This window comes from Archocentrus centrarchus, chromosome 7 (assembly GCF_007364275.1).
Source record: "Archocentrus centrarchus isolate MPI-CPG fArcCen1 chromosome 7, fArcCen1, whole genome shotgun sequence".
NCBI classification, from domain to species: domain Eukaryota; kingdom Metazoa; phylum Chordata; class Actinopteri; order Cichliformes; family Cichlidae; genus Archocentrus; species Archocentrus centrarchus.
Genome location: NC_044352.1, coordinates 37,597,645 through 37,622,110, shown reverse-complemented (window position 1 = coordinate 37,622,110; position 24,466 = coordinate 37,597,645). Strand labels below are relative to the sequence as shown.

Here is a 24,466-nt window from a genome sequence, read left to right as displayed (position 1 = left end):
ACACCTGAAACACTTTGATTAAAAAAGTAAGACATTTAATGTATTAATGAATCAGAAAAAATAAACACATGGCCATGTGGGGAATCAGAGTAAGAGTGTGCACTCTCTCTCTCTCTCTGAGCCCGTGTTCCTGTCTAACCAAAACATTTTTATACAGCCTTTTATCTTAAACATAAACAATCTCTGGGTGCTATGAGTTGACCTTCGTCACTCAGTCTTGTTCTGGCTGCTTTTTCATGACCCAGATTCCTCTCAGTCATCTTCTTCCTGATGTTCTAATTTAATCAATACAGAGAAATCTTGTCCAGATTAATGACAGAACATGGTGACATGGGTGATGTTCTAATTGTACGTTCGGTGGCCAGTCCTCAAGATAAGATGCTCTGAAAGAGAGAAGTTAGTCTAGAACTTTCTGATCTGTTGCTTTCTGTCTAATGTATTATTTAATTGTTTATTATTTGGTTGATCCACTGTTTATTAATTAATTTACTGGAGTTTACCTTTAAACATTTGTCCTTTATTCACTGAGTAAAAAATAATCCCTAACAGTCGGCCGTTGCGCAAAGCTATCTATATCAAACGACATCGCACCAACCGACAACCAACACTAATACCCAACCACCGCCCCCACCAAAAGAAAAAACCGCCAAGCAAAAAGCATCAACACACCAACACATGAAAGAGAAAACAAAACAAACTGACCAGCACCCACTTGATGTTACACCCCGGTCTAGGGGTTAGAGCGCAACACCAAAAGTTGGACAGGCAGCCCCCTTGCCTCAGCCCCAAAAGCACCACACACTACAAGCAGGTCAGATATAACGATTTGACAGTTTATTGAATGTGCGAGAACATAAACTCTGGGGTGGACCAAGGCCAAAACAACAAACAAAACAGCTAACCCAGAGGAGAGAAATCTAACTAAACCCTACCCAAACAAAACAAACAACTGACATTCACTATCCCTAACCAAAAAACAGGAGAAAAGATCCCAAAAGAAAAAGGCAGCTCACCCCTTCTGTTTCACACACACGAGAAAGAACACAACACTCTGTACTGAACAGGTGGATGAGGCGAGGTCTGACACCATCTGCTCAGCTCAGGCCGCCCCCCTGGGCGCCAGCTGCACAGAGCCTTTGAGCTGTCAGCTGGCCATCAGCTGGTACCCGGAGCCAATCGCCAGCTGCCAGATGGGGTGCCAATCCCCCAGGATGTCCAATCGCCAGCGAAGGAGGCGGGGCCACCAAGAACACCAAACTCCTGCGGAAACAGACACTCGAAACATAGACATGTACACAAACAGTTACACACACGACTAACATTTCGGCCAGGGCCGTAACAGTGGATGTCCACATTTTACAGATTTATCCTTAAACCTAGTTTGACACCCACCCACGTTCATATAGCCCTAACCTTAACCTTAGTGTAGCTCTTAATGGAGATTTAGCCCTGTCCTTAAGTAGATGCAATCCCCAATCTTGGCTTAATTTTTAATAGATACCCAGCAGAACCCCAACGGTTTCTCATGCCCCTTCCCCCTCCTTCTTCTCCAGTTTTGGAGCTAGTTTGGAGGGTGATTAGGGCACAGGATACACCTATTGTGGCACGGTTGTGGTTGAGGCATCCCACTTCTGATCCCTGAAGAGATTCTCCATGTGGATGAGGGGAAATGTGTCCACATTTTATAGATTTAAACAGTAAATTAATTTGCCCTTACTTATTAATTTGAATCTTAACCACCTCAACCCTATAATTTAAATCCAAAATAAAAATCAGTCTTAGTTGGTGTTTTTTTGGTGGAGGTATCAAACAGTGGGGGGACCGGGTACTACAGGCACTGGCCCGTGCTTTAACTGTGGCCTCCTATTTTTTGAACCAACACCAGTTCTGTGAACAAGTGTCTGTGGGAGGTCATAGGTTATTTTTTCCAACCCTAACCACTCCGAACCAACACCAGGAAAACCGACCGAGTTAGGGAAGGTCAAGTCATATATCCTAATACCTAACCCTAACCCTAAAAAGTGGGATAAACAGAACAAAGAAACCAAAACAGAAGACAAAAGGAAAACAGAAAGCCCTGAGCTCATGCCTGAGGAAGGCCAACATAGGCCGAAACATTATGCAATGAGCTCAAGAGGCACAGAGGCCTGTTGTTGCAGCCCATTTGGAAAATTTTTTGTACCTCCGCCATTGTGGGGAACATCTCCACTTCCTGCGATGGACCTGGGACCTGGCAGCAGCCAGGACCCAGATCTTTTCCCTACTCCTAACCAGCCAGTGCCTTGTATGTTGGAGGAGGACCCAAACCACTGCCCGGCCCAGGGGTGAGAGCACATAATGCAAGTGGTTTTACCCTTGCAACAGAGGGGCCACAATACCTTTGAGTCTGTTGGTTAGTGGGACCCAGCAGGAAGAGACAAGGTTGCTGGGACATGAGCTCTAACTAACTTAAAGAAGCCCTAATATTTGAAAAGTTTTCAGTAAAAAGAAAGGATCACGGAACACAAACAGTTCAAAGAGAGAAGGGAAAAAGGGCAAAGCAAAAGGAAGTAAACAAAAACACAAGCAGAAAGAAAAGGAAAAAAATTGAAAAACACAACAGAAAAAACTAAAATATAGAAAATTGGGAGCATAAATGGAAAAAACAAACAGAAGAATCCAAAGAGGGACACAATAAAGCACATAAGGTGGGAAAAAAAAAGACCAGAGAGGGTCAGACAAAACCAAAGAGCCTTGAGCCCAAGCCAAAAGAAGGCTAAGAGAAAATGTCAAGAAGGTCTCAAGGCAGCATGCTTTATGCCCCCATGTAAACTCAAGTTGGGTAATTTTTTTGAATCCCGGCATGACTACCCAACCCCGAATGGCCCGTGCATTGTTCCACATTATTCCCTAACACTTTAATTAGAAGATTCAGGGTTTGGGATGAAAAAACTGGAAGGAATTAGTGATTTTTATTCTTTAACTGAAGAATTACGGAATTGGATGAATGAAATTGAATTGATGGAATGCTGATTGGACCAACCTTGCCCATGAGGTGGTGGTACGGCTGGGTTGGGCCCCATCAGCTGTCCCTTGCCTTGCCACCCTAATTAAAGAACATACACATGCTATAGATCAATGTGTTCTAAAACACAGTTAACTACAGGACATCCTCAGTGGGCCTATATCAGGATCTACAGAGGGTCTAATTTTTAAAAAGTCAACACCCCCTTCTGAGGTCAATTACTGATGATGAGTCCTGAAATTTACACAGATGAAATATAAAGGTAAAATAAAAAAAACGATCAAAAAAGGCCAATAATTCCCTAGACCCTAGCAGGTTATGTTAACTAAACAGGCTAATACACTTATTTCTAAAGAAAACACACAAAAAAAACCCTCTGCATTCAGTTCACATTCTAGCCATCATCAAATTATATTATAATTACAATAAACACACTGAAAGCAGGAAAAGGTGTAAAGGTTTTATTAAACAGTACATGCTGTTATTACACTGAAAATGCCTTGCCCCATAATTTTTGTGCTCAGTTTTCAGGGAATGTGTTTTTCACATAAATACAACGCAACGACTATGCAAGTTAAACATTTGACATGCTGAGATAAGATTCATTTAGTATGAATTAAGTTGGACATTAATATTTAAATTTTATTTATTAATTTATTTTAGCGTAGTAGTGGCTTTGCTCAAGGGAGTGGAGCTGTTTCAATAAGCATTACATACTACTGAAATTCATTTTATTAAGTGGCATAAAGTGCAAATATTGAAGATGGCAAAACATTTTCTATGGTTATGTCTTTTGGAAATTTTTTATTTACTACTTTGTATTCAGTTGCCCATGTGTGTGGTGAACTTTCATTAATAGCCAGCTTTTACAAGAGGCAGGTATAACTTGACAGTTTATGCCAGACACCTCTAAGATCTTATGTCCTTCTTATTACAGGGCTTGTTTCCTAAGATGCAATCCACCTCAGACACAATGGAGAGGGACAGCTTTGGAAGAACCTGTAAAACAAACACAAAGCATTACTGTGATTTCTAAATCTTTAATACTTTTTACTGTCACTTCAGAGAGGCTTTTACACTAGAGGGAAACATCAACTTCAGAACATCTGTGCATGGCATGTTTGTCCTTTTGGTTTGGACTGTTTTTGCTCATAAAAACTTTGAATGATTCTATAGGCAGTCCATTAACTGACTCTTAGTCAGTTAAGTCTGTTGGCGTTAAGGAACTTTTTTTGTGAAGTCCATATCGAGGCTTGTGTCGGTGATGTTTGAAGCTTCACAAGCCGGCCATACCATGTGACTGATTCAGGAAACGATTCGCAGGTCCGGTGTGCGATTCCAAATATAGGGGCAGTGAAACGCAACGGATCCCCCCCTCACATTTTGTGGTATTGGGGACTGTTGTGAGTTGGTTTGCTGTCTATTTGAGATGCTTCTTTATTGGTGATGGAACCAGCCAGAAACAGGAGATTTTCCCTGTCTGGGAACATTTTGAGCTGATCTCTCCTAACAATGTGTGCACATTGTAATAAATTATTACCCCACCCAGCTTCATCTGTGTTCTCTGAAAGGGTATTTTCTAAAGCTGTTATTTCTAAATAAAAATAAATAAATAAAATGTCCCTAGTGAGCACAGTTACAAACCAAGTAATTTAAAAACCTAACAATCACATTCACACCACAACTCTCTCCCCAATTTATTTCCAATTTCTAGTGATGGGTCTGACGACACTGAAAACTCGGCGCATGCACCGAGCAAACAGGATGACACCCCGGCCGTTTCTCAATATGCGATCTTGTGTGGACTTCTGTACTCGTGAACTTGTGAAAAGTCATTACTCTCAGCCCAAGTACTGTTCCATACGGAACCCTGTAAGGGACATGGGAAAAAAAAACATGGGAGGGAAAAAAACAAGAGAGGCCGTTTTGCGAGATCGGGGTCAAGATGGCGTCTGTGTAACACGCTTGGTTCGTTGTCTCCCGAAAACTCAGCTCCAAACTATGTTTTCAATGCTACTCTAACCTTGAAGACAGACTCTAAAATATGTGTATAAGCGGTTGAAACCTGTGCAACGGTTCAGCAAATTTGACTCAACTTTAAAGATAAAAGAGTAACTCTTGCTTCCTTCCAGCAGAAAGGGAAAGATCAAAGCACCAAGATGGAGCGCTTTAACGCCAGCAGCGGAAAGAGGAAGGAGAAAGCACCGAACACGCCAAACAGCAAACTCCTCGTGAAAGAGCACTCGTACTCCGAGGTGAGCACCAACGAGCTTTGCTGTGACAATATGGAAGAGGGTGAAGAGGTGGTCCTGCAAACTTTACCTGACTCTCCACTGAACAGCCCCGCGGCTAAAAAGAGCAACACCGGTGAGCCTTCTCTTCATGAGCTACAGACAAATATAATAAGTGCTCTCAGGATCAGTGTAAACCAAAGAGCAGACCAGCTAGAAAGCATGATAAAAGACAACACCAACACCATTGAGGAACTCAAAAAATCTCTTGAATTTGTCCATGAAGAAATGAATGACATTAAAAAAGAAAAAAAGTTACTAGAAAAAATAGAAAAGCAACAAAATGATATCAATGCGCTGACTGATAGACTTACTGAAGCAGAACGATACAAAAGAAGATGGTGTCTGCGTCTGTATGGTGTGGATGAACAAGAGAATGAGGATGTGAAGCATAAAGTATCCCGAATCTGCCAGAAAACTGCCCCTGAGCTCAGAGAGAAGGCAGTGGAGGGGATTGATGTTGCACACAGGCTGGACAGGCAAGAGAACACAAATACAAAACCACGTGCCATCATCATCCTCTTTGCTCTTCGCTCTGTGAGAGACACCATCTGGAAGAGAGCAAAGAACAACATCTTCCTGAGAGAGAAGAAGCTTCGTTTTGGTGACGATCTAACAAAAAGTGAGAAGGAAGCCAGAGCGGCGTTGTGGCCTGCTGTGGAAAAAGCATGCAAAGATGGGCAGAAAGCATACTTCATCGGTCCGAGGGCTTTCATTAACGGGAAAGAGATTTGGCCAGGCTAAAAAGAGAATAACACATGGTTAAAAAAAAAAGAGGGCTTTTGTGGACAATCACCCCTTCACCACACACTTCTATGGACCTTTTTTGAAAATTTCCCCTGTCTCCAGTCCACTAGCTGACAAGAACGCCAGAAGAATGCCAGAGGACTGTTAAGGTCATAACTGTAAGACTTGGAGCCATCTTCCAGCATGGGTGATTCTCCATGGTGTCTCACATCCACATCTTTATAGTTCAGTTTTCTACTGTTGTTCAAACTCTAAAGTATATTGTTACAAAATTAAAGCACTTTAATAGAGTGTTATTTGTACAGGTTTACACAATTAATGTTGGAGCTGTTTATCTGTTTATTTGTTGACTATCTGAGTAATATTTAGGTTCTTATATGGAGATATTGTTAATTTCCCTTAACACAAGAGGTTTGCGAGACTTGGTAAAGAGGAAAGCCGTCTTTCTTTTTTGCAAAGAAATGAAAGCAGATCTAGTTCTGCTACAGGAATGTCATTTATGCCCAAATGATCTAAATTTCTGGAAAAATGAGTGGGGTAATGATATTTGACTGGCACATGGATCACATCACTCTGCTGGGGTCGCCACCCTCAAAGGCAGATTCAATGGAAAAATTTTAGAATCAAGCAGTGATCCAAAAGGCCCCTGGCTTTTTCTTGTTATTGAAGTGACAGGAGATCAGTTCATACTGGGTAATGTTTATGGTTATATCTCTCTTTCAGGAAACACTATACTGCTTGAAGAAACATATTAACTCCCTTTCTGAAAAATATTCCTCAGCAAAACTTATCTTAGGGGGCAACTTTAACATGGTTTGGTCCAACATCTCTGATCGCAGTCCATCAAGAGCAATTCATTCAGAAAACAAATTAATCAGTTTCTGCAACAGGACAAACCTATTAGACATATGGATACATTGGCATGCAGCAGACAGGCAGCTCACGTGGGCAAACAAAGACTGCTATTCAGTCTAGAATCGATTTTTGGTTTTCGGTTCATTTCAGCGGAACTTCAGCAAAGTGTAAGTGAGATAGAAATCCCTTCTGCTATTATGACCGACCACAAAATGGTAAAGTTAAGACTAAACTTTAATAAATGTAACAATAAAAGGAATGTTGGTTACTGGAAATTTAATAACTCACTTTTAAAAAGTGAAGGGCTAATTTCAGATATAAACTATCTTATAGGAAAATTTTGGAATAAGGCATTGATACTGTACTGCATCTGTCACAATGCAGTACAGATATGTGTGACTCTGTTACTTTTAATAACTTTCACGTCACAGTTGAAGGCGTCTTCATCTTGGAAAAAACGTTCAACAACACCTTCATCAGAAAGTCTCTCAGTCCCAGATCAGGAACAGCAGTCAAACACAAATGGATCGAACAAACAATTGAGGACAGTATCTGGAACTCTGTTTTTACTCTCCCTTATAAATATGTGTTGCCCAACAAGATTAAAAAACTGTTGTTTAAAATTATACATAAATATTACCCACTGAATTCAGTTATTTGTAAATATATCCCTGGTATTACAGACAAATGTTCTTTTTGTAACTACATGGTAGAAACACTAGAACTTGTATTTGTTCAGTGTGTGCATGTGACTCTGTTTTGGAAAGATTTCCAGGTAGATCTGGAAAGATACTTTGGTAAAGATGTTTACTTAGAGAGCATGACATGACTGTTAACAAAAATTAATTTCGTCATCAACTATTTTTATTGTTGACTATTGTCATTATTAGTGTGTGTGAGCACATGTTTCAGTAGTGTGTGTGAGAGCACATTTCAGTAGTGTTTGTGAGCACGTGTGTGTGAGTGTTTCAGTAGTGTGTGAGTGCGTTTCAGTAGTGTGTGTGCGTGTGTTTCAGTAGTGTGTGTGAGTGTTTCAGTAGTGTGTGAGCGCGTTTCAGTAGTGTGTGTGCGTGTGTTTCAGTAGTGTGTGTGAGTGTTTTAGTAGTGTGTGAGCGCGTTTCAGTAGTGTGTGTGCATGCGTTTCAGTAGTGTGTGTGCGTGCGTTTCAGTAGTGTGTGTGAGCGCGTTTCAATAGTGTTTGTGAGCGCGTTTCAGTAGTGTGTGTGTGAGCACGTTTCAGTAGTGTGTGTGAGCATGTTTCAGTAGTGTGTGTGAGCGCGTTTCAGTAGTGTTTGTGAGCACGTTTCAGTAGTGTGTGTGAGAGTGTTTCAGTAGTGTGTGTGAGCACATTTCAGTAGTGTGTGTGAGCACGTTTCAGTAGTGTGTGTGAGCGCATGTTTCAGTAGTGTGTGTGTGAGAGTGTTTCAGTAGTGTGTGTGAGCGCATGTTTCAGTAGTGTGTGTGAGCACGTTTCAGTAGTGTGTGTGTGAGCACATTTCAGTAGTGTGTGTGAGCACGTTTCAGTAGTGTGTGTGAGAGTGTTTCAGTAGTGTGTGTGAGCACATTTCAGTAGTGTGTGTGAGCACGTTTCAGTAGTGTGTGTGAGCGCATGTTTCAGTAGTGTGTCTGTGAGAGTGTTTCAGTAGTGTGTGTGAGCGCATGTTTCAGTAGTGTGTGTGAGCACGTTTCAGTAGTGTGTGTGTGAGCACGTTTCAGTAGTGTGTGTGAGCGCGTTTCAGTAGTGTGTGTGAGAGCACATTTCAGTAGTGTTTGTGAGCGCGTTTCAGTAGTGTTTGTGAGCGCGTTTCAGTAGTGTTTGTGAGCACGTTTCAGTAGTGTGTGTGTGAGCACATTTCAGTAGTGTGTGTGAGCGCGTTTCAGTAGTGTGTGTGAGCGCGTTTCAGTAGTGTGTGTGTGAGCACGTTTCAGTAGTGTGTGTGAGCATGTTTCAGTAGTGTGTGTGTGAGCACGTTTCAGTAGTGTGTGTGTGAGCACGTTTCAGTAGTGTTTGTGAGCACGTTTCAGTAGTGTGTGTGAGCGCGTTTCAGTAGTGTGTGTGAGAGCACGTTTCAGTAGTGTGTGAGAGCACGTTTCAGTAGTGTGTGTGTGAGCATGTTTCAGTAGTGTGTGTGAGCGCGTTTCAGTAGTGTGTGTGTGAGCACGTATCAGTAGTGTGTGTGAGAGTGTTTCAGTAGTGTGTGTGAGCTCGTTTCAGTAGTGTGTGTGAGCATGTTTCAGTAGTGTGTGTGAGAGTGTTTCAGTAGTGTGTGTGAGCACATTTCAGTAGTGTGTGTGAGCACGTTTCAGTAGTGTGTGTGAGCGCATGTTTCAGTAGTGTGTGTGTGAGAGTGTTTCAGTAGTGTGTGTGAGCGCGTTTCAGTAGTGTGTGTGAGACTGTTTCAGTAGTGTGTGTGAGAGTGTTTCAGTAGTGTGTGTGCGTATGTTTCAGTAGTGTGTGTGAGTGTTTCAGTAGTGTGTGTGCGTGCGTTTCAGTAGTGTGTGTGAGCGCGTTTCAGTAGTGTGTGTGAGACTGTTTCAGTAGTGTGTGTGAGAGTGTTTCAGTAGTGTGTGTGCGTATGTTTCAGTAGTGTGTGTGAGTGTTTCAGTAGTGTGTGTGCGTGCGTTTCAGTAGTGTGTGTGAGCGCGTTTCAGTAGTGTTTGTGAGCACGTTTCAGTAGTGTGTGTGAGCGCGTTTCAGTAGTGTGTGTGAGAGCACGTTTCAGTAGTGTGTGTGTGAGCATGTTTCAGTAGTGTGTGTGAGCGCGTTTCAGTAGTGTGTGTGTGAGCACGTTTCAGTAGTGTGTGTGAGAGTGTTTCAGTAGTGTGTGTGAGCACGTTTCAGTAGTGTGTGTGAGCATGTTTCAGTAGTGTGTGTGAGAGTGTTTCAGTAGTGTGTGTGAGCACATTTCAGTAGTGTGTGTGAGCACGTTTCAGTAGTGTGTGTGAGCGCATGTTTCAGTAGTGTGTGTGTGAGAGTGTTTCAGTAGTGTGTGTGAGCGCGTTTCAGTAGTGTGTGTGAGACTGTTTCAGTAGTGTGTGTGAGAGTGTTTCAGTAGTGTGTGTGCGTATGTTTCAGTAGTGTGTGTGAGTGTTTCAGTAGTGTGTGTGCGAGCGTTTCAGTAGTGTGTGTGAGCGCGTTTCAGTAGTGTGTGTGCGAGCGTTTCAGTAGTGTGTGAGCGCGTTTCAGTAGTGTGTGAGCGCGTTTCAGTAGTGTGTGTGCGTGCGTTTCAGTAGTGTGTGTGAGACTGTTTCAGTAGTGTGTGTGAGCGCGTTTCAGTAGTGTGTACGTGTGTTTCAGTAGTGTGTGTGAGTGTTTCAGTAGTGTGTGTGAGTGCGTTTCAGTAGTGTGTGTGCGTGCGTTTCAGTAGTTTGTGAGAGCGTTTCAGTAGTGTGTGTGAGTGTTTCAGTAGTGTGTGTGAGCGCGTTTCAGTAGTGTGTGTGAGCGCGTTTCAGTAGTGTGTGTGCGTGCGTTTCAGTAGTGTGTGTGAGCGCGTTTCAGTAGTGTGTGTGCGTGTGTTTCAGTAGTGTGTGTGAGTGTTTCAGTATTGTGTGAGCGCGTTTCAGTAGTGTGTGTGAGTGCGTTTCAGTAGTGTGTGTGCGCGGGTTTCAGTTGTGTGTGTGAGCGCGTTTCAGTAGTGTGTGTGCGTGTGTTTCAGTAGTGTGTGTGAGTGTTTCAGTAGTGTGTGAGCGCGTTTCAGTAGTGTGTGTGCGTGTGTTTCAGTAGTGTGTGTGAGTGTTTTAGTAGTGTGTGAGCGCGTTTCAGTAAAGTGTGTGCGTGCGTTTCAGTAGTGTGTGTGAGCGCGTTTCAGTAGTGTGTGTGTGTGTGTTTCAGTAGTGTGTGTGAGCGCGTTTCAGTAGTGTGTGTGCGTGCGTTTCAGTAGTGTGTGTGAGCGCGTTTCAGTAGTGTGTGTGCGTGCGTTTCAGTAGTGTGTGTGTGAGTGTTTCAGTAGTGTGTGAGCGCGTTTCAGTAGTGTGTGTGCGTGTGTTTCAGTAGTGTGTGTGAGTGTTTCAGTAGTGTGTGAGCGCGTTTCAGTAGTGTGTGTGCGTGTGTTTCAGTAGTGTGTGTGAGTGTTTTAGTAGTGTGTGAGCGCGTTTCAGTAGTGTGTGTGCGTGCGTTTCAGTAGTGTGTGTGCGTGCGTTTCAGTAGTGTGTGTGAGCGCGTTTCAGTAGTGTGTGTGAGAGCACATTTCAGTAGTGTGTGTGAGCGCGTTTCAGTAGTGTGTGTGAGCGCGTTTCAGTAGTGTGTGTGAGAGCACGTTTCAGTAGGGTGTGTGTGAGCACGTTTCAGTAGTGTGTGTGTGAGCACGTTTCAGTAGTGTGTGTGTGAGCACATTTCAGTAGTGTGTGTGAGCGCGTTTCAGTAGTGTGTGTGAACGCGTTTCAGTAGTGTGTGTGAGAGCACGTTTCAGTAGTGTGTGTGTGAGCACGTTTCTGTAGTGTGTGTGAGCACGTTTCAGTAGTGTGTGTGTGTGAGCACTTTTCAGTAGTGTGTGTGAGCGCGTTTCAGTAGTGTGTGTGAGAGCACGTTTCAGTAGTGTGTGTGAGCACGTTTCAGTAGTGTGTGTGAGCACGTTTCAGTAGTGTGTGAGAGCACGTTTCAGTAGTGTGTGTGAGCACGTTTCAGTAGTGTGTGTGCGTACGTTTCAGTAGTGTGTGTGAGCACTTTTCAGTAGTGTGTGTGAGCGCGTTTCAGTAGTGTGTGTGAGAGCACGTTTCAGTAGTGTGTGTGAGCTCGTTTCAGTAGTGTGTGAGAGCACGTTTCAGTAGTGTGTGTGAGCACATTTCAGTAGTGTAGTGTGTGTGAGCACGTTTCAGTAGTGTGTGTGTGTGAGCACGTTTCAGTAGTGTGTGTGAGCACATTTCAGTAGTGTGTGTGAGCACGTTTCAGTAGTGTGTGTGTGTGAGCACGTTTCAGTAGTGTGTGTGAGCACGTTTCAGTAGTGTGTGTGAGCGCGTTTCAGTAGTGTGTGTGCGTACGTTTCAGTAGTGTGTGTGAGCACGTTTCAGTAGTGTGTGTGAGCACATTTCAGTAGTGTGTGTGAGCGCGTTTCAGAAGTGTGTGTGAGAGCACGTTTCAGTAGTGTGTGTGAGCACGTTTCAGTAGTGTGTGAGAGCACGTTTCAGTAGTGTGTGTGAGCTTGTTTCAGTAGTGTGTGTGAGCACGTTTCAGTAGTGTGTGTGTGAGCACGTTTCTGTAGTGTGTGTGAGCACATTTCAGTAGTGTGTGTGAGCACGTTTCAGTAGTGTGTGTGTGTGTGAGCACATTTCAGTAGTGTGTGTGAGCACGTTTCAGTAGTGTGTGTGAGCACGTTTCAGTAGTGTGTGTGAGCACGTTTCAGTAGAAAAATTTTCAAGATGGCGCCGGTGAGGTCAGCAGCCGTCGTACCTGCTCCTACGCTTTGTTTGTATATATTAGGTTTAGCTCTAATTTTGGACTTTATAATTCCGCCTGCTCTGTGTCATATCACGTATGACAGACAGACTCTTTTTAATATCAGAATACAGCACTCTGGCTGTATTCTGACACCTTTTTCTCCCGACCCGACTTGGCCTCAGGAGATCCAGCGTTTCCAGTGGGCCAGCTCAAACAAAGGACGCGGAGCCCCCAGGTCACGGACAAGGCCCCGAGGGAAAAGAGCCGGCGTAAGAGAGAGGCTGAGGTGCAGAGCGCACCAAACGCCACTGCCGAGCATCCTGTTGGCTAATGTCCAGTCACTGGATAACAAGCTGGACGAACTCAGGGCCAGGATACAGTTTCAGAGGGACATAAGGGACTGCAACATCATCTGTCTCACGGAGACATGGCTGACCCCCCTCATACCGGACCACGCCGTACAGCCGTCGGAGTTCTTCAGTGTTCATCGCACGGACAGAACGAGTGAGTCTGGAAAATCAAGAGGAGGAGGTGTGTGCCTAATGATTAATAACAACTGGTGTGACAGTAGGAATGTTGTCCTTCTGAAACAATCATGTTCACCTAACCTGGAGCTCCTAACCCTGAAATGCCATCCCCACTACCTGCCCCGCGAGTTTACGTCGGTCATCTTCAGCGCCGTCTATATTCCACCTCAGGCGGACACAAACACTGCACTATCCGAGCTACATGAGGCGATTTCCACCTATCAGGCTAACCAGCGTGATGCGGCTCTCATCGTAGCCGGGGACTTTAACAGTGCAAACTTGAAAAAGGTGATACCGGAATTGATTCAACACATCGACTGCCCCACCAGAGGAGAGAGGACCCTAGACCACTGCTACTCTCCATTCAAAGATGGCTACAAAGCAAAGCCTCTTCCGCCTTTTGGGAAGTCTGACCACACCGCTGTCCTTCTCATGCCGAAATACAAACAACGGCTCAGGCAGGAACCCCCTGCTGTGAGAGAAGTGACACGGTGGTCTGATCAAACAGAGGCCGCTCTGCAGGGTGCGTTGGATTCAACCGACTGGGACATGTTTTGCAGCAGCGCGGGCGGAGACATCGAGGAGTTTACGGAAACTGTCGTGGGATTTATTGGGAAAGTTGTTGAAGACACTTCACTTAGGAGGACCATCAGGACTTTTCCCAACCAGAAGCCCTGGGTGGATAAATCTGTCCGCGACGCCCTGAGGTCCCGCACCGTTGCCTACAACTCCGGCCTCGCCTCTGGGAACATGGAGGACTACAAGGTTGCATCATACAACGTCCGCAGAGCGGTGAAAGAGGCTAAACATCGCTACGGCCGCAGACTGGAACAGCAACTACAACAGTCTGACTCCAGGGGACTGTGGCAGGGACTACGCACCATCACGGACTACAAAGCACCACACACACACCCGGTGAGTGCCGACGCTTCTCTGGCTGATGAACTCAACATCTTCTTTGCGCGCTTTGAGTCGGGAAGCCGACAGCCCGCTGCGCTCCCGGCCGGAGGGGAGGAGACACTCACTGTGACGGAGCGCGACGTGAGGAGGGCGTTTAGACGTGTAAACACCAGGAAAGCGGCTGGACCAGACGGTATTAGTGGACGTGTCCTTAAGACCTGCGCTGACCAGCTGGCACCTGTGTTTACACTGATATTCAACCTCTCACTGAAACTGTGTGTGATTCCCACCTGCTTTAAAAAGTCCATCATAGTCCCTGTCCCAAAGAAACCACACCCCAGCAGCCCCAATGACTTCAGGCCCATAGCGCTCACCTCTGTGGTGATGAAGTGTTTTGAGAGACTCATCAAGACATTCATCACCTCCTCACTGCCCACCACCCTCGACCCACTACAGTTTGCATACCGGCCAGACAGATCCACAGATGACGCCATATCCTTCCTCCTCCACAAGACCCTTTCACACATAGACACTGGTAAGGGGAACTATGTGAGAGTGCTGTTTGTAGATTACAGCTCAGCATTCAACACCATAGTTCCCTCCAGGCTGGTCTCTAAGCTGCTGGACCTGGGCCTGGGCCCATCCCTGTGCAGGTGGGTTCACAGCTTCCTGACCAGCAGACCACAGGTGGTACGAGTGGGTCACCTCACGTCATCCTCCCTCACCCTCAACACTGGATCCCCCCAAGGCTGTGTGCTCAGCCCTCTGCTGTACTCACTGTACACCCATGACTGCGAGGCCACGTCAGAGTCCAACGTCATCATCAAGTTTGCTGACGACACTGCTGTTGTGGGACTAATCTCTCACAATGAGGAGACAGCCTACAGGAGAGAGGTCTCCCGCCTGGAGAACTGGTGCCAGGAGAACCACCTCCTGCTCAACGTCAGCAAAACAAAGGAACTGATCGTGGACTTCAGCAGGAAGCAGCAGAGGGACTACCATCCACTTGTCATCAGTGGTGCTGAGGTGGAAAGAGTGGACACTTTCAAATACCTGGGAGTGACCATCTCACAGGACCTGTCCTGGACTCATCACATAAACATCACTGTGAAGAAGGCCAGACAGCGTCTCTACCTCCTCAGGCGGCTGAGAGACTTCAAGCTCCCACTCAAGGTGCTCAGGAACTTTTACACCTGCATCACTAAGAGCATCATGCGTGGGAGCATCACCACCTGGATGGGAAACTGCACCAAGCAGGACTTCATGGCCCTAAAAAGGGTGGTTCGTTCAGCTGAACGGACCATCAGAACCACCCTCCCCAACCTGCAGGACATTTACACCAAGCAGTGCAGGCTGAGGGCCATGAAGATCCTAAAACAGCCCAGCCACCCCGGACACTCTCTCTTCTCCCTGCTCCCATCAGGCCGGCGTTACCGCTGCCTGAGGGCTAAGACTGAAAGGTTGAAGAAGAGTTTTTACCCACAAGCCATCCGTCTGCTCAACTCTGAGCCCTAACTGGACCATTATTGCACAATGTAAATATTATAATTTATAAAAGTGTGTATAGTGTATAGTATATAGAGTATAGTGTATAGTGTGAATTACTTTTTTTATTTTTATTCTTCTTCTTATTTATATGTGTGTGTATATATGGTTGCAGGTACAAAATACATTTCACTGTGCATTGTACTGTGTATAACTGTGCATGTGACAAATAAAACACTATCTATCTATCTAGTGTGTGTGTGAGCACGTTTCAGTAGTGTGTGTGAGAGCATGTTTCAGTAGTGTGTGTGAGAGTGTTTCAGTAGTGTGTGTGAGCACATTTCAGTAGTGTGTGTGAGCACGTTTCAGTAGTGTGTGTGAGCGCATGTTTCAGTAGTGTGTGTGAGCACGTTTCAGTAGTGTGTGTGAGCGCGTTTCAGTAGTGTGTGTGAGACTGTTTCAGTAGTGTGTGTGCGTACATTTCAGTAGTGTGTGTGAGCGCGTTTCAGTAGTGTGTGTGAGTGTTTCAGTAGTGTGTGTGCGTGCGTTTCAGTAGTGTGTGTGAGCGCGTTTCAGTAGTGTGTGTGTGCGTGCGTTTCAGTAGTGTGTGAGCGCGTTTCAGTAGTGTGTGAGCGCGTTTCAGTAGTGTGTGTGCGTGCGTTTCAGTAGTGTGTGTGAGCGGGTTTCAGTAGTGTGTGTGAGCGTGTTTCAGTAGTGTGTGAGCGCGTTTCAGTAGTGTTTGTGAGCGCGTTTCAGTAGTGTGTGTGCATGCGTTTCAGTACTGTGTGTGCGTGTGTTTCAGTAGTGTGTGTGAGCGCGTTTCAGTAGTGTGTGTGAGTATGTTTCAGTAGTGTGTGAGCGCGTTTCAGTAGTGTGTGTGAGCGCGTTTCAGTAGTGTGTGTGAGCGCGTTTTTAAGTAGTGTGTGTGCGTGTGTTTCAGTAGTGTGTGTGAGTGTTTCAGTAGTGTGTGTGCGTGTGTTTCAGTAGTGTGTGTGAGCGCGTTTCAGTAGTGTGTGTGAGCGCGTTTCAGTAGTGTGTGTGAGCGCGTTTCAGTAGTGTGTGTGCGTGCGTTTCAGTAGTGTGTGTGTGAGTGTTTCAGTAGTGTGTGAGCGCGTTTCAGTAGTGTGTGTGCGTGTGTTTCAGTAGTGTGTGTGAGTGTTTCAGTAGTGTGTGAGCGCGTTTCAGTAGTGTGTGTGCGTGTGTTTCAGTAGTGTGTGTGAGTGTTTCAGTAGTGTGTGTGTGAGTGTTTCAGTAGTGTGTGTGAGCGCGTTTCAGTAGTGTGTGTGCGTGTGTTTCAGTAGTGTGTGTGAGTGTTTCAGTAGTGTGTGAGCGCGTTTCAGTAGTGTGTGTGCGTGCGTTTCAGTAGTGTGTGTGCGTGCGTTTCAGTAGTGTGTGTGCGTGCGTTTCAGTAGTGTGTGTGTGAGAGAGCATTTTGTGTGAACAGGAAGTTGTTTTGGCTAAACAGGAAGGCGTTTTAGTCAGTGATGGGAATTCCGGCTCTTTTGGCTCCCAAGTGGCTCTTTAGATTTTAATTTAAAAAACAAAAAGTGTAAAATGAATTACTAATGTAATGTAATGTATATCAAACATTTCTTTATATACTCAACATATAATAGAGTGCTCCAAATACAAATTATAAAACAAAAGATTGGAAATCAGAAAAAACAAGGGCCTTTGAGGAGTTGATCCTGTTTCTCCTGCCTGATGACCTGCCCTGTTTTGTTCTTCTAATTGCACTGATGGATGAACAATTCGTATATACCTGTGCAGGTTGTTTGTGCAGCCTGCTCGATATTAGATTATAAATTTGCAGTCTACACCCTGTCTGTCTATCACATTAATCCTTCAACAGCAGGCGATCGCTGCTGAATTGCAGATTTCCTGATCTTACTAGCCACAAACAGCTGATTGAGACATAGGGTCTCATCGCAGAGTCAGCTGATCAAAGGAACTTGATCAGCTGGCTTTCTTACCATAACTCCGCGACCATTCGTGCTATCGAAAAAACTCAAATGGTTCCTGTGAGCTCAGAAATTGCACTTCACAATCATGTAGTGGTATTACGGTATTTGTTGCCGGGAGTCCTAATGTAAGACAAAGTAATAAAAACCCCACAGTAGGTAAAAACTAAAAATTCAATAAAAATTCTCAGCAGAAGGCCTTTTTAAAACAAAAAGCTTTTAACTGCTTTTTAAAAGAATCCAGAGAGTCAAATGAGCGTAAATGTAGAGGTAGACTGTTCCACAGCCTTGGTGCCACTGACTGAAAGGCTCTGTCCCCCCTACTCTATAGTCGTGTGTTGGGGAACAACTAACAAACTCTGAGCCTGCAAATGAAGACAGCGAGAAGCTGGGAAATATAATCTGGAGCCTGGCCATTTAATGCTCTGTATGTGAAGATGAGAATTTTAGAACCAATCCTAAAATCGTTGGAAGCCAATGTAAAGAATGTAAACTCGGAGTAATGTGAGCTTGCTTGCTAGAATATGTTAATAATCTGGCTGCAGCATTTTGTATTGCTTGGAGACATGAAAGAGATGAATTGTCCAAGTCAGTAAACAGGGCACTGCAATAATCTAAATGCAAAGACACAAATACATGGATAATTTTTTTCCAGATCATAATTTAGAAATGTTCCTTAAATGAAAGAAGCAGGAACGAGACAAAGATCTTACATGAGAGTCGAAGCTCAAAGAGTAATTGAATATTACACCAAGATTATGGATGTATTTTAAGTGACTTTTCAAGCCTGCAGCCAGTTTGAATGTATTCTGACTAAATTGTGTGTTAAAATATGCTGAAACAGTCATTCAATGCAACATTTTGAAAGGTACTCCAAGTGCCAAAAAAACCTCTAAACCCGAGGCCTCTAAAAATTGGGCTCAGCAATGCACTGCACTAATGCACCACCTATGATCCTTTCCTTTGAGGTGATACTAGAGAATGAGATGTCAGAAAATGAGACTGGAGTCCTGGGGCGACCTTCTGGTGATGTCTGTGTGCCTGTTCTAGTTGATGGTGGTGGGGGCTTGGATGGTGCTGCCTTGCGGTCCTGGGGTGTGGTCCGGGGTGTTTGGGGTGATGGGTGCCGGCCCCCGGTCGGTTGGCTGGTCTTCCCTGGGTGGCTTGGGGGCTGGGCCCTGGGGCCGTGCCGGCTCCCGGTGGGTCCCCCCTGGCGCTGGGGGGTCTCTGCTGTCCCGGGCGCGCCACCGGGTGGGGTGGGTTGACCTAACCTGCATTGGGACGTCCGGTCTGCGCTTTTGGGGCCCTGGGGTGCCTGCGCTGCCGGGGGGTGGGGTGGGGGGTGGGGACAGCGGTGGGGTGGTTGGTGGGGACGGGGCACCGTATTTCCAACTCAGGCCAGCATGTCCTGTCGCTTGTTTGTGTCTATTGTTGAGTGAATGGGCGTCTAGTGAGAGTGGGCTACCCTCTATGATGGGGGCGGTGGCACCAGGCTCAGGTGCTGCAGTGCTCTGGGATGCTGTCACCATGGCCCCGGGCTCACCCCTCCCTGCCCTGTGCTGGGGTGTGGGAGGTCGGGGTGCCTACTGAGCCAGTGGTCTGCTGGCTCTCTTCTTCCAGGTTGGGTGGGTTTTTTTTTTTTTTTTTTTTCTTCCACCTTCCTGGTCTTACCCCCCCCCCCCCCCCCCCCCCCCCCCCCCACCCCCCCCACCCACACACACACAGACACACGTAGGGTGTAGGGTTGAGAGGCTGCGTGCAGAGTCACGTGGCCACTTGCATCTCCTTTTTAATTGCACTATAGACATTATAATTCACAACACATGCACACATACTACACGATACATATAGGACCTTTGGGGCAGGCATGTTACACAGAGGTTGATGAGGGGCGGCCGCTGAGGTGGCCCCATTCAGATCCTCATTTCTGTCTGTCCCCAAATTTTATTTGCATTTTAGACATGGAGGGTTTTTGGGGGGGCAGTGTGGGCGAGCACTGACGTCCAGCAGTTGGTGCTTGTGGCACAACTGCCCCCTCAATTTTAACTGCACCCTATACAACTCATTCATTCACAACATAAACACATACACTTATAAGTTGGGCGGGGGGAGGGGGGGGTGGGCCATCTCACACCCCGATTTCTTATGCCTCACCCGGGGTCGGGGTCGGGCGGTTCCTTGGGGACCGGGCTGGCGGCATCTTGGGGTCACTGTTGGCCCTGGGGTGGTTTCCGCTCCCATCTTCTGAGAGTGGGTAGCTATGGATGAATGTGTGTCTTTGTATTTGTCACAGTCTTCGTGAGTATGGGTGGGCGAATGAATATGGTGTATCTATGTTTATATGTGTGTGGGAGAGTGTGTTTGTGTATAAATGTGTACATGGGTGTGCTTGCCGGTGTGCGTGTGGTTGTATGTTTGGCTGGACCTGGGTCTGGGCCGGTGGCTTGCCTCCTGACCGCTCCTTGCTGGTTGCCTCTCCCCCCCTGCCCCTATGGGGTGTGGGTACCTCCTGGTTCCTGGGTGGGGCCGGATGTTCTGATGTGGGTGGTGACCTGCTCCCCTGGGGGCTGCGGCGCAGGGCGGCGTTGGCTTCTTCGGCGTGGGGGGGGGCCCTGTGGGGGCTCGGGCGGCCCTTGGGTGCCGGGGGCCCTGCTGCCGGCCGTGCGGGGGGCTGGCCGCTGGGGGGGGCTGGCTTCTCGTTGCCTCGAATGCTCTGGTGCCCTTGCTCCTTGGCTGCTGGGACTCCATCTGAGACCTCCGTCCTCCGTCTGCTGGGAGGGGTGTACGGTTGTCTTTGGAATGAGTGGCCGAGGGTCTTCGTAGGTCTTGATGGGCTGCTGGTGGCCTGGGCTTCCTGGGATTCTCTTTGCCTGCCTCTGGGTTCTGATGGGCGGGGCTGCGGCTTTCTGCCTTCATGGGTAAGTACATTTCATGACACAAACACATATACCCACATAATGACACAAAATGGTTGGTTTGTATAACTATTCTTCTTTTATTTTTATTTATTTATTTATTTATTTTTTCCCCACACAATCTTTAATTTTGCAGATATTGTCAATATCTTAAGTTTAACAAGTGGCTAACTATTTGGTTTACTTACTTGCACTCTTTCCTGTTTCTTTTTTCTATTTTCTCTCCTTTTTTTTCCCTTTCTTCTTCTTCCTCTTTCCCTTTCTCTTTTCTTTCTTTTCTCTTTTCTATTTCTTAAGCCTGTCATTTCTGGCACAATTTGATAAATAGCATGTTAAAAATCCATCCATCCATCCATCCATCCATCCATCCATCCATCCATCCATCCATTTTCTTCCGCTTATCCGGGGCCGGGTCGCGGGGGCAGAAGCCTAAGCAGAGAAGCCCAAGCTTCCCTCTCCCCAGCCACCTCCTCCAGCCCATCCGGAGGGACCCCAAGGCGTTCCCAGGCCAGCCGAGATACACAATCTCTCCAGCATGTCCTGGGTCTACCACGGGGCCTCCTCCCGGTGGGACATGCCCGGAACACCTCACCCAGGAGGCGGCCAGGAGGCATCCTAATCAGATGCCCGAGCCACCTCAACTGGCTCCTTTCGATGTGGAGGAGCAGCGGCTCTACTCCGAGCCCCTCCCGGATGGCCGCACTCCTCACCTTATCTCTAAGGGAGAGGCCAGCCACCCTTCGAAGGAAACTCATTTCTGCCGCTTGTATTCGCGATCTTATTCTTTCGGTCACTACCCAAAGCTCGTGACCATAGGTGAGGGTAGGAACGTAGATCGACCGGTAAATCAGGAGCCTCGCTTTTACGCTAAGCTCCCTCTTCACCACGACGGACCGGTGCAGCGTCCGCATCACTGCAGAAGCAGCCCCGATCCGCCTGTTGATCTCCCGTTCCCTTCTCCCATCACTCGTGAACAAGACCCCGAGATACTTAAACTCCTCCACTTGAGGCAAGAACTCGTTCCTGAGCCGGAGATGGCACTCCACCCTTTTCCGGCTGAGGACCATGGCCTCAGACTTAGAGGTGCTGATTCTCATGCCAGCCGCTTCACACTCGGCTGCGAACCGTTCCACTGCGAGCTGGAGGCCCCCCCGTGATGAAGCCAACAGAACCGCATCATCTGCAAAAAGCAGAGATGTGACTCTGAGGCCACCAAGGAAGAAGCCTTCCGCCACCTGGCTACGCCTAGAAATTCTGTCCATAAAAATTATGAACAGAATCGGTGACAAAGGGCAGCCCTGACGGAGTCCAACACCCACAGGAAACAAATCCGACTTATTACCGGCTATACGGACCAAGCTCTCACTGTGGTTGTACAAGGACTGAATGGCCCGCAACAATGGGCCAGACACCCCATACTCCCGCAGAACCTCCCAAAGAACACCCCGAGGAACACGGTCGAATGCCTTCTCCAAGTCCACAAAGCACATGTAGACTGGTTGGGCAAACTCCCACGCACACTCGAATATCCTTGAGAGGATAAAGAGCTGGTCCAGCGTTCCACGACCAGGACGAAAACCGCATTGTTCCTCCTGAATCCGAGGTTCGACTAACGGACGCACCCTCCTTTCCAGCACCCTGGCATAGACCTTACCGGGGAGGCTGAGGAGTGTGATCCCCCGAAAGTTGGAGCACACCCTCCGGTCTCCCTTCTTAAAGATGGGGACCACCACCCCGGTCTGCCAATCCAATGGCACTGCCCCAGATCTCCACGCGATGTTGCAGAGGCGCGTCAACCAAGACAGCCCTACAACATCCAGAGCCTTCAGGAACTCAGGGCGAATCTCGTCCACCCCAGGGGCTCTGCCACCAAGGAGTTGTTTAAAATGTTAAAATGTTAAAAATGTTAAAAATAATTCAAATAAAATAAAGGATTACACAGTAACAAGAGGAGCCTATAGAGAACCTATAGAGCTCATCTTGAAATAGCAAATATGTTTGGCACAACAATGCATTCAGATCACAATTCTGTTTGCAAGATCTGCCAGACATGACAGGCAAAAAAAAAAAAAAAAAAAAAAAAGAAAATGAAAATTTTGGAAGATATGTTTTAGCCTGTCAGAAATCTTACGAAGAAATTTTGTTCATAAGGGGAATATTAAAATGTGAATGCAATAGACACTATTGGACTCACGCTGCAGTTCAGTGGTGATGGATATAACACATAGCATTTAATGTCAGTAGTTCTCTGGTTTATATGTTCCAATAAATGGTTTCATTTTGGTTTCAAAAGGTAAAGTGAGTGTCCTGATACCATCTGCACTTTCATCTTGACAAACCATCTGTCCATATTCCTTTCAATTATCCAACATTGCATTGCAGTGAACTGGAACCTATCACAATGACAAGGTACACCCCGGAGACCCTGCTAGGACAACACATCACAGAGCTAACACAGAGACAGACATCGTGTCCACATCATATCCATAGCAACAGCCAATTTGGAAGCACCAATTAAGCCCTAATCATCATGATTTTGGAATGTGGGAAGGAGCCAGGGTAGATTACAAAACTCCAGGCAGCACAAGAAAAGCATGCAAAGTCTATAAAAAATGGACATAGCTGTAACTTGACAACCATTGTTGCAATCAACCAATAAGTTCAAAGACAAAGACAAGAGTTTGTGATTACTGAATGATAAATGGTAACCTTTCTAGTCTTAGTGCTTATACTAGAGGTTGCTACATATAACTCACTTTTGTATGCACTTTAATTGCCTTTATTACACACATATACAGTGATGAATCCTTCAGGGATAATTTGTTTACCAACAGCTGTGGGTGTATACACCAGGGGCACGGCAACAGAGGATACTCAAAAGTGATGCGAAGCATTCCAAACACTGAGGATTTTATGGTAACTACAATTATGTTGACTACATTTATGGCTCTGAACCAACAGTTTTTTTTTTAAATATTTATTGTTATTGTTACCTGTATTGCTCTGATATTCTCCAGCAATTGGTCAGTTCTGGAAGCTCCCAGCAAGACAGAATTCACCCCTTCATTTCTAAGGCACCAAGCTGTAGGAATATACAGCACAGAAGGAAAATGTTAATGTCCTTGATGTGAAATCAAGTGAAGTAGAATGTTGGCTACTGAACTATGAACTGTATTTTAACTGGACAAATGTGGTTTGTAAAATGATGATCTTTTAATTCTAGAGGTACTTCAGTGGAACAGAACAATGATGTTTGATGTCATGAAGCCAGTGTAACATTACAGATGTTAATGTTGTTGATTTACCAATAGCCAGTTGGGGAAGAGTGCAGTCTATTCTTTCAGCAACTGCCTGCAACTCCTTTAGCTTTGCCTGTTGTCTGTGCCCCTCCTCATTTAGGATCTTGTCTTTTAGCCACTGATAACCCTGTTGCAGACAGCAAAAAAGGGACTTTATTTTTTGTCACAGAAACAGTAATATTTCAAACCTTTTGGCCACCCTCCCCTGTCACTAGCACTTTTGTCTGAAAATTTCCCGCACTGCCTTCGGCCCACATGAAATCTTGGGATAGGGTAGACCACGAAGGATACACCCAACATATCCTTCGAATCCAGGGAAAAGGAGGACACATTTGTTGGCTGCACTTGAAGGAGCCCTTGAATTTGGAAAGTCTTTGTCGCCTTGCTGTGACGTAATCGACCTACAAACGATGCAACCTCTGAGTCTGGCCACACTTCCTGTCTCAGACTGATGCTGAAATGCTACTTCATGTATTTATTACTTATTGTCATGGTCCCTGGGTATAGGGTTTTAGAAATATCTTTGTATTTTTGTAGTTCTTGGTTTGTTTCTTTATATTAATTTGCCTAGGGCACATGTGTCAGACTCAAGGCCCGCGGGCCAAATCCAGCCCATGATGTAATTTCATACGGCCCGCGAGATGATTTCATATAGCTATTATTAATGGCCAACGGTAAAAAGTGCTCCCACCACTAATACTACAAATCCCACAATGTACCACAACAGCTGCTGCTGGTCGAGACCTGTGCACTAACCCATTTGTGTTGCCAATGACTCATTGATCAGTGATCAGCAGACAGCACTTTTTACAGTGACATATAAACTAGGCTGACCCCCAAAAATGGCCAAATGAAAAGTGGAAAACAGGAGGACCTGATCGCTGACATCGGAAGTAAACCGTGTGCCCAACACGGTTTTTTTTTTTTTTCTCCAAGATGGCGCCACGGTAGGCAGCCTGTTACTGCAGCTCCCAGTTTACTTCCCTTTCTTGTGTGTTTTTCTTGTGTTTTAAGTTTTTCTTTCAGACTCTTAGTTTCGTAGTTATATTAGATATCAAACCCGCCATGGACCTGCAAAGTTTCATTAGAGTAGTGGCATTCCTTATAC

The 24,466-nt window shown here is 46.0% G+C and overlaps 1 protein-coding gene across 1 annotated transcript in view; it reads right to left on the bottom strand.

The window, feature by feature from the left end:
- Positions 1–3,488: 3,488 nt before the first annotated feature.
- The window catches only part of LOC115783400 (voltage-gated potassium channel subunit beta-2-like), a 123,487-nt gene continuing 102,509 nt past the window's right edge, over positions 3,489–24,466 (bottom strand). Inside the window, exons 13-15 of the mRNA XM_030734208.1 lie at positions 23,365–23,485; positions 23,053–23,141; positions 3,489–4,003 (exon numbers count right to left, since the gene is read on the bottom strand). Of these exons, the coding sequence (XP_030590068.1) occupies positions 3,914–4,003; positions 23,053–23,141; positions 23,365–23,485 (300 nt within the window). The 3' untranslated portion in view covers positions 3,489–3,913. The remainder of the gene's footprint in view (positions 4,004–23,052; positions 23,142–23,364; positions 23,486–24,466) is intronic.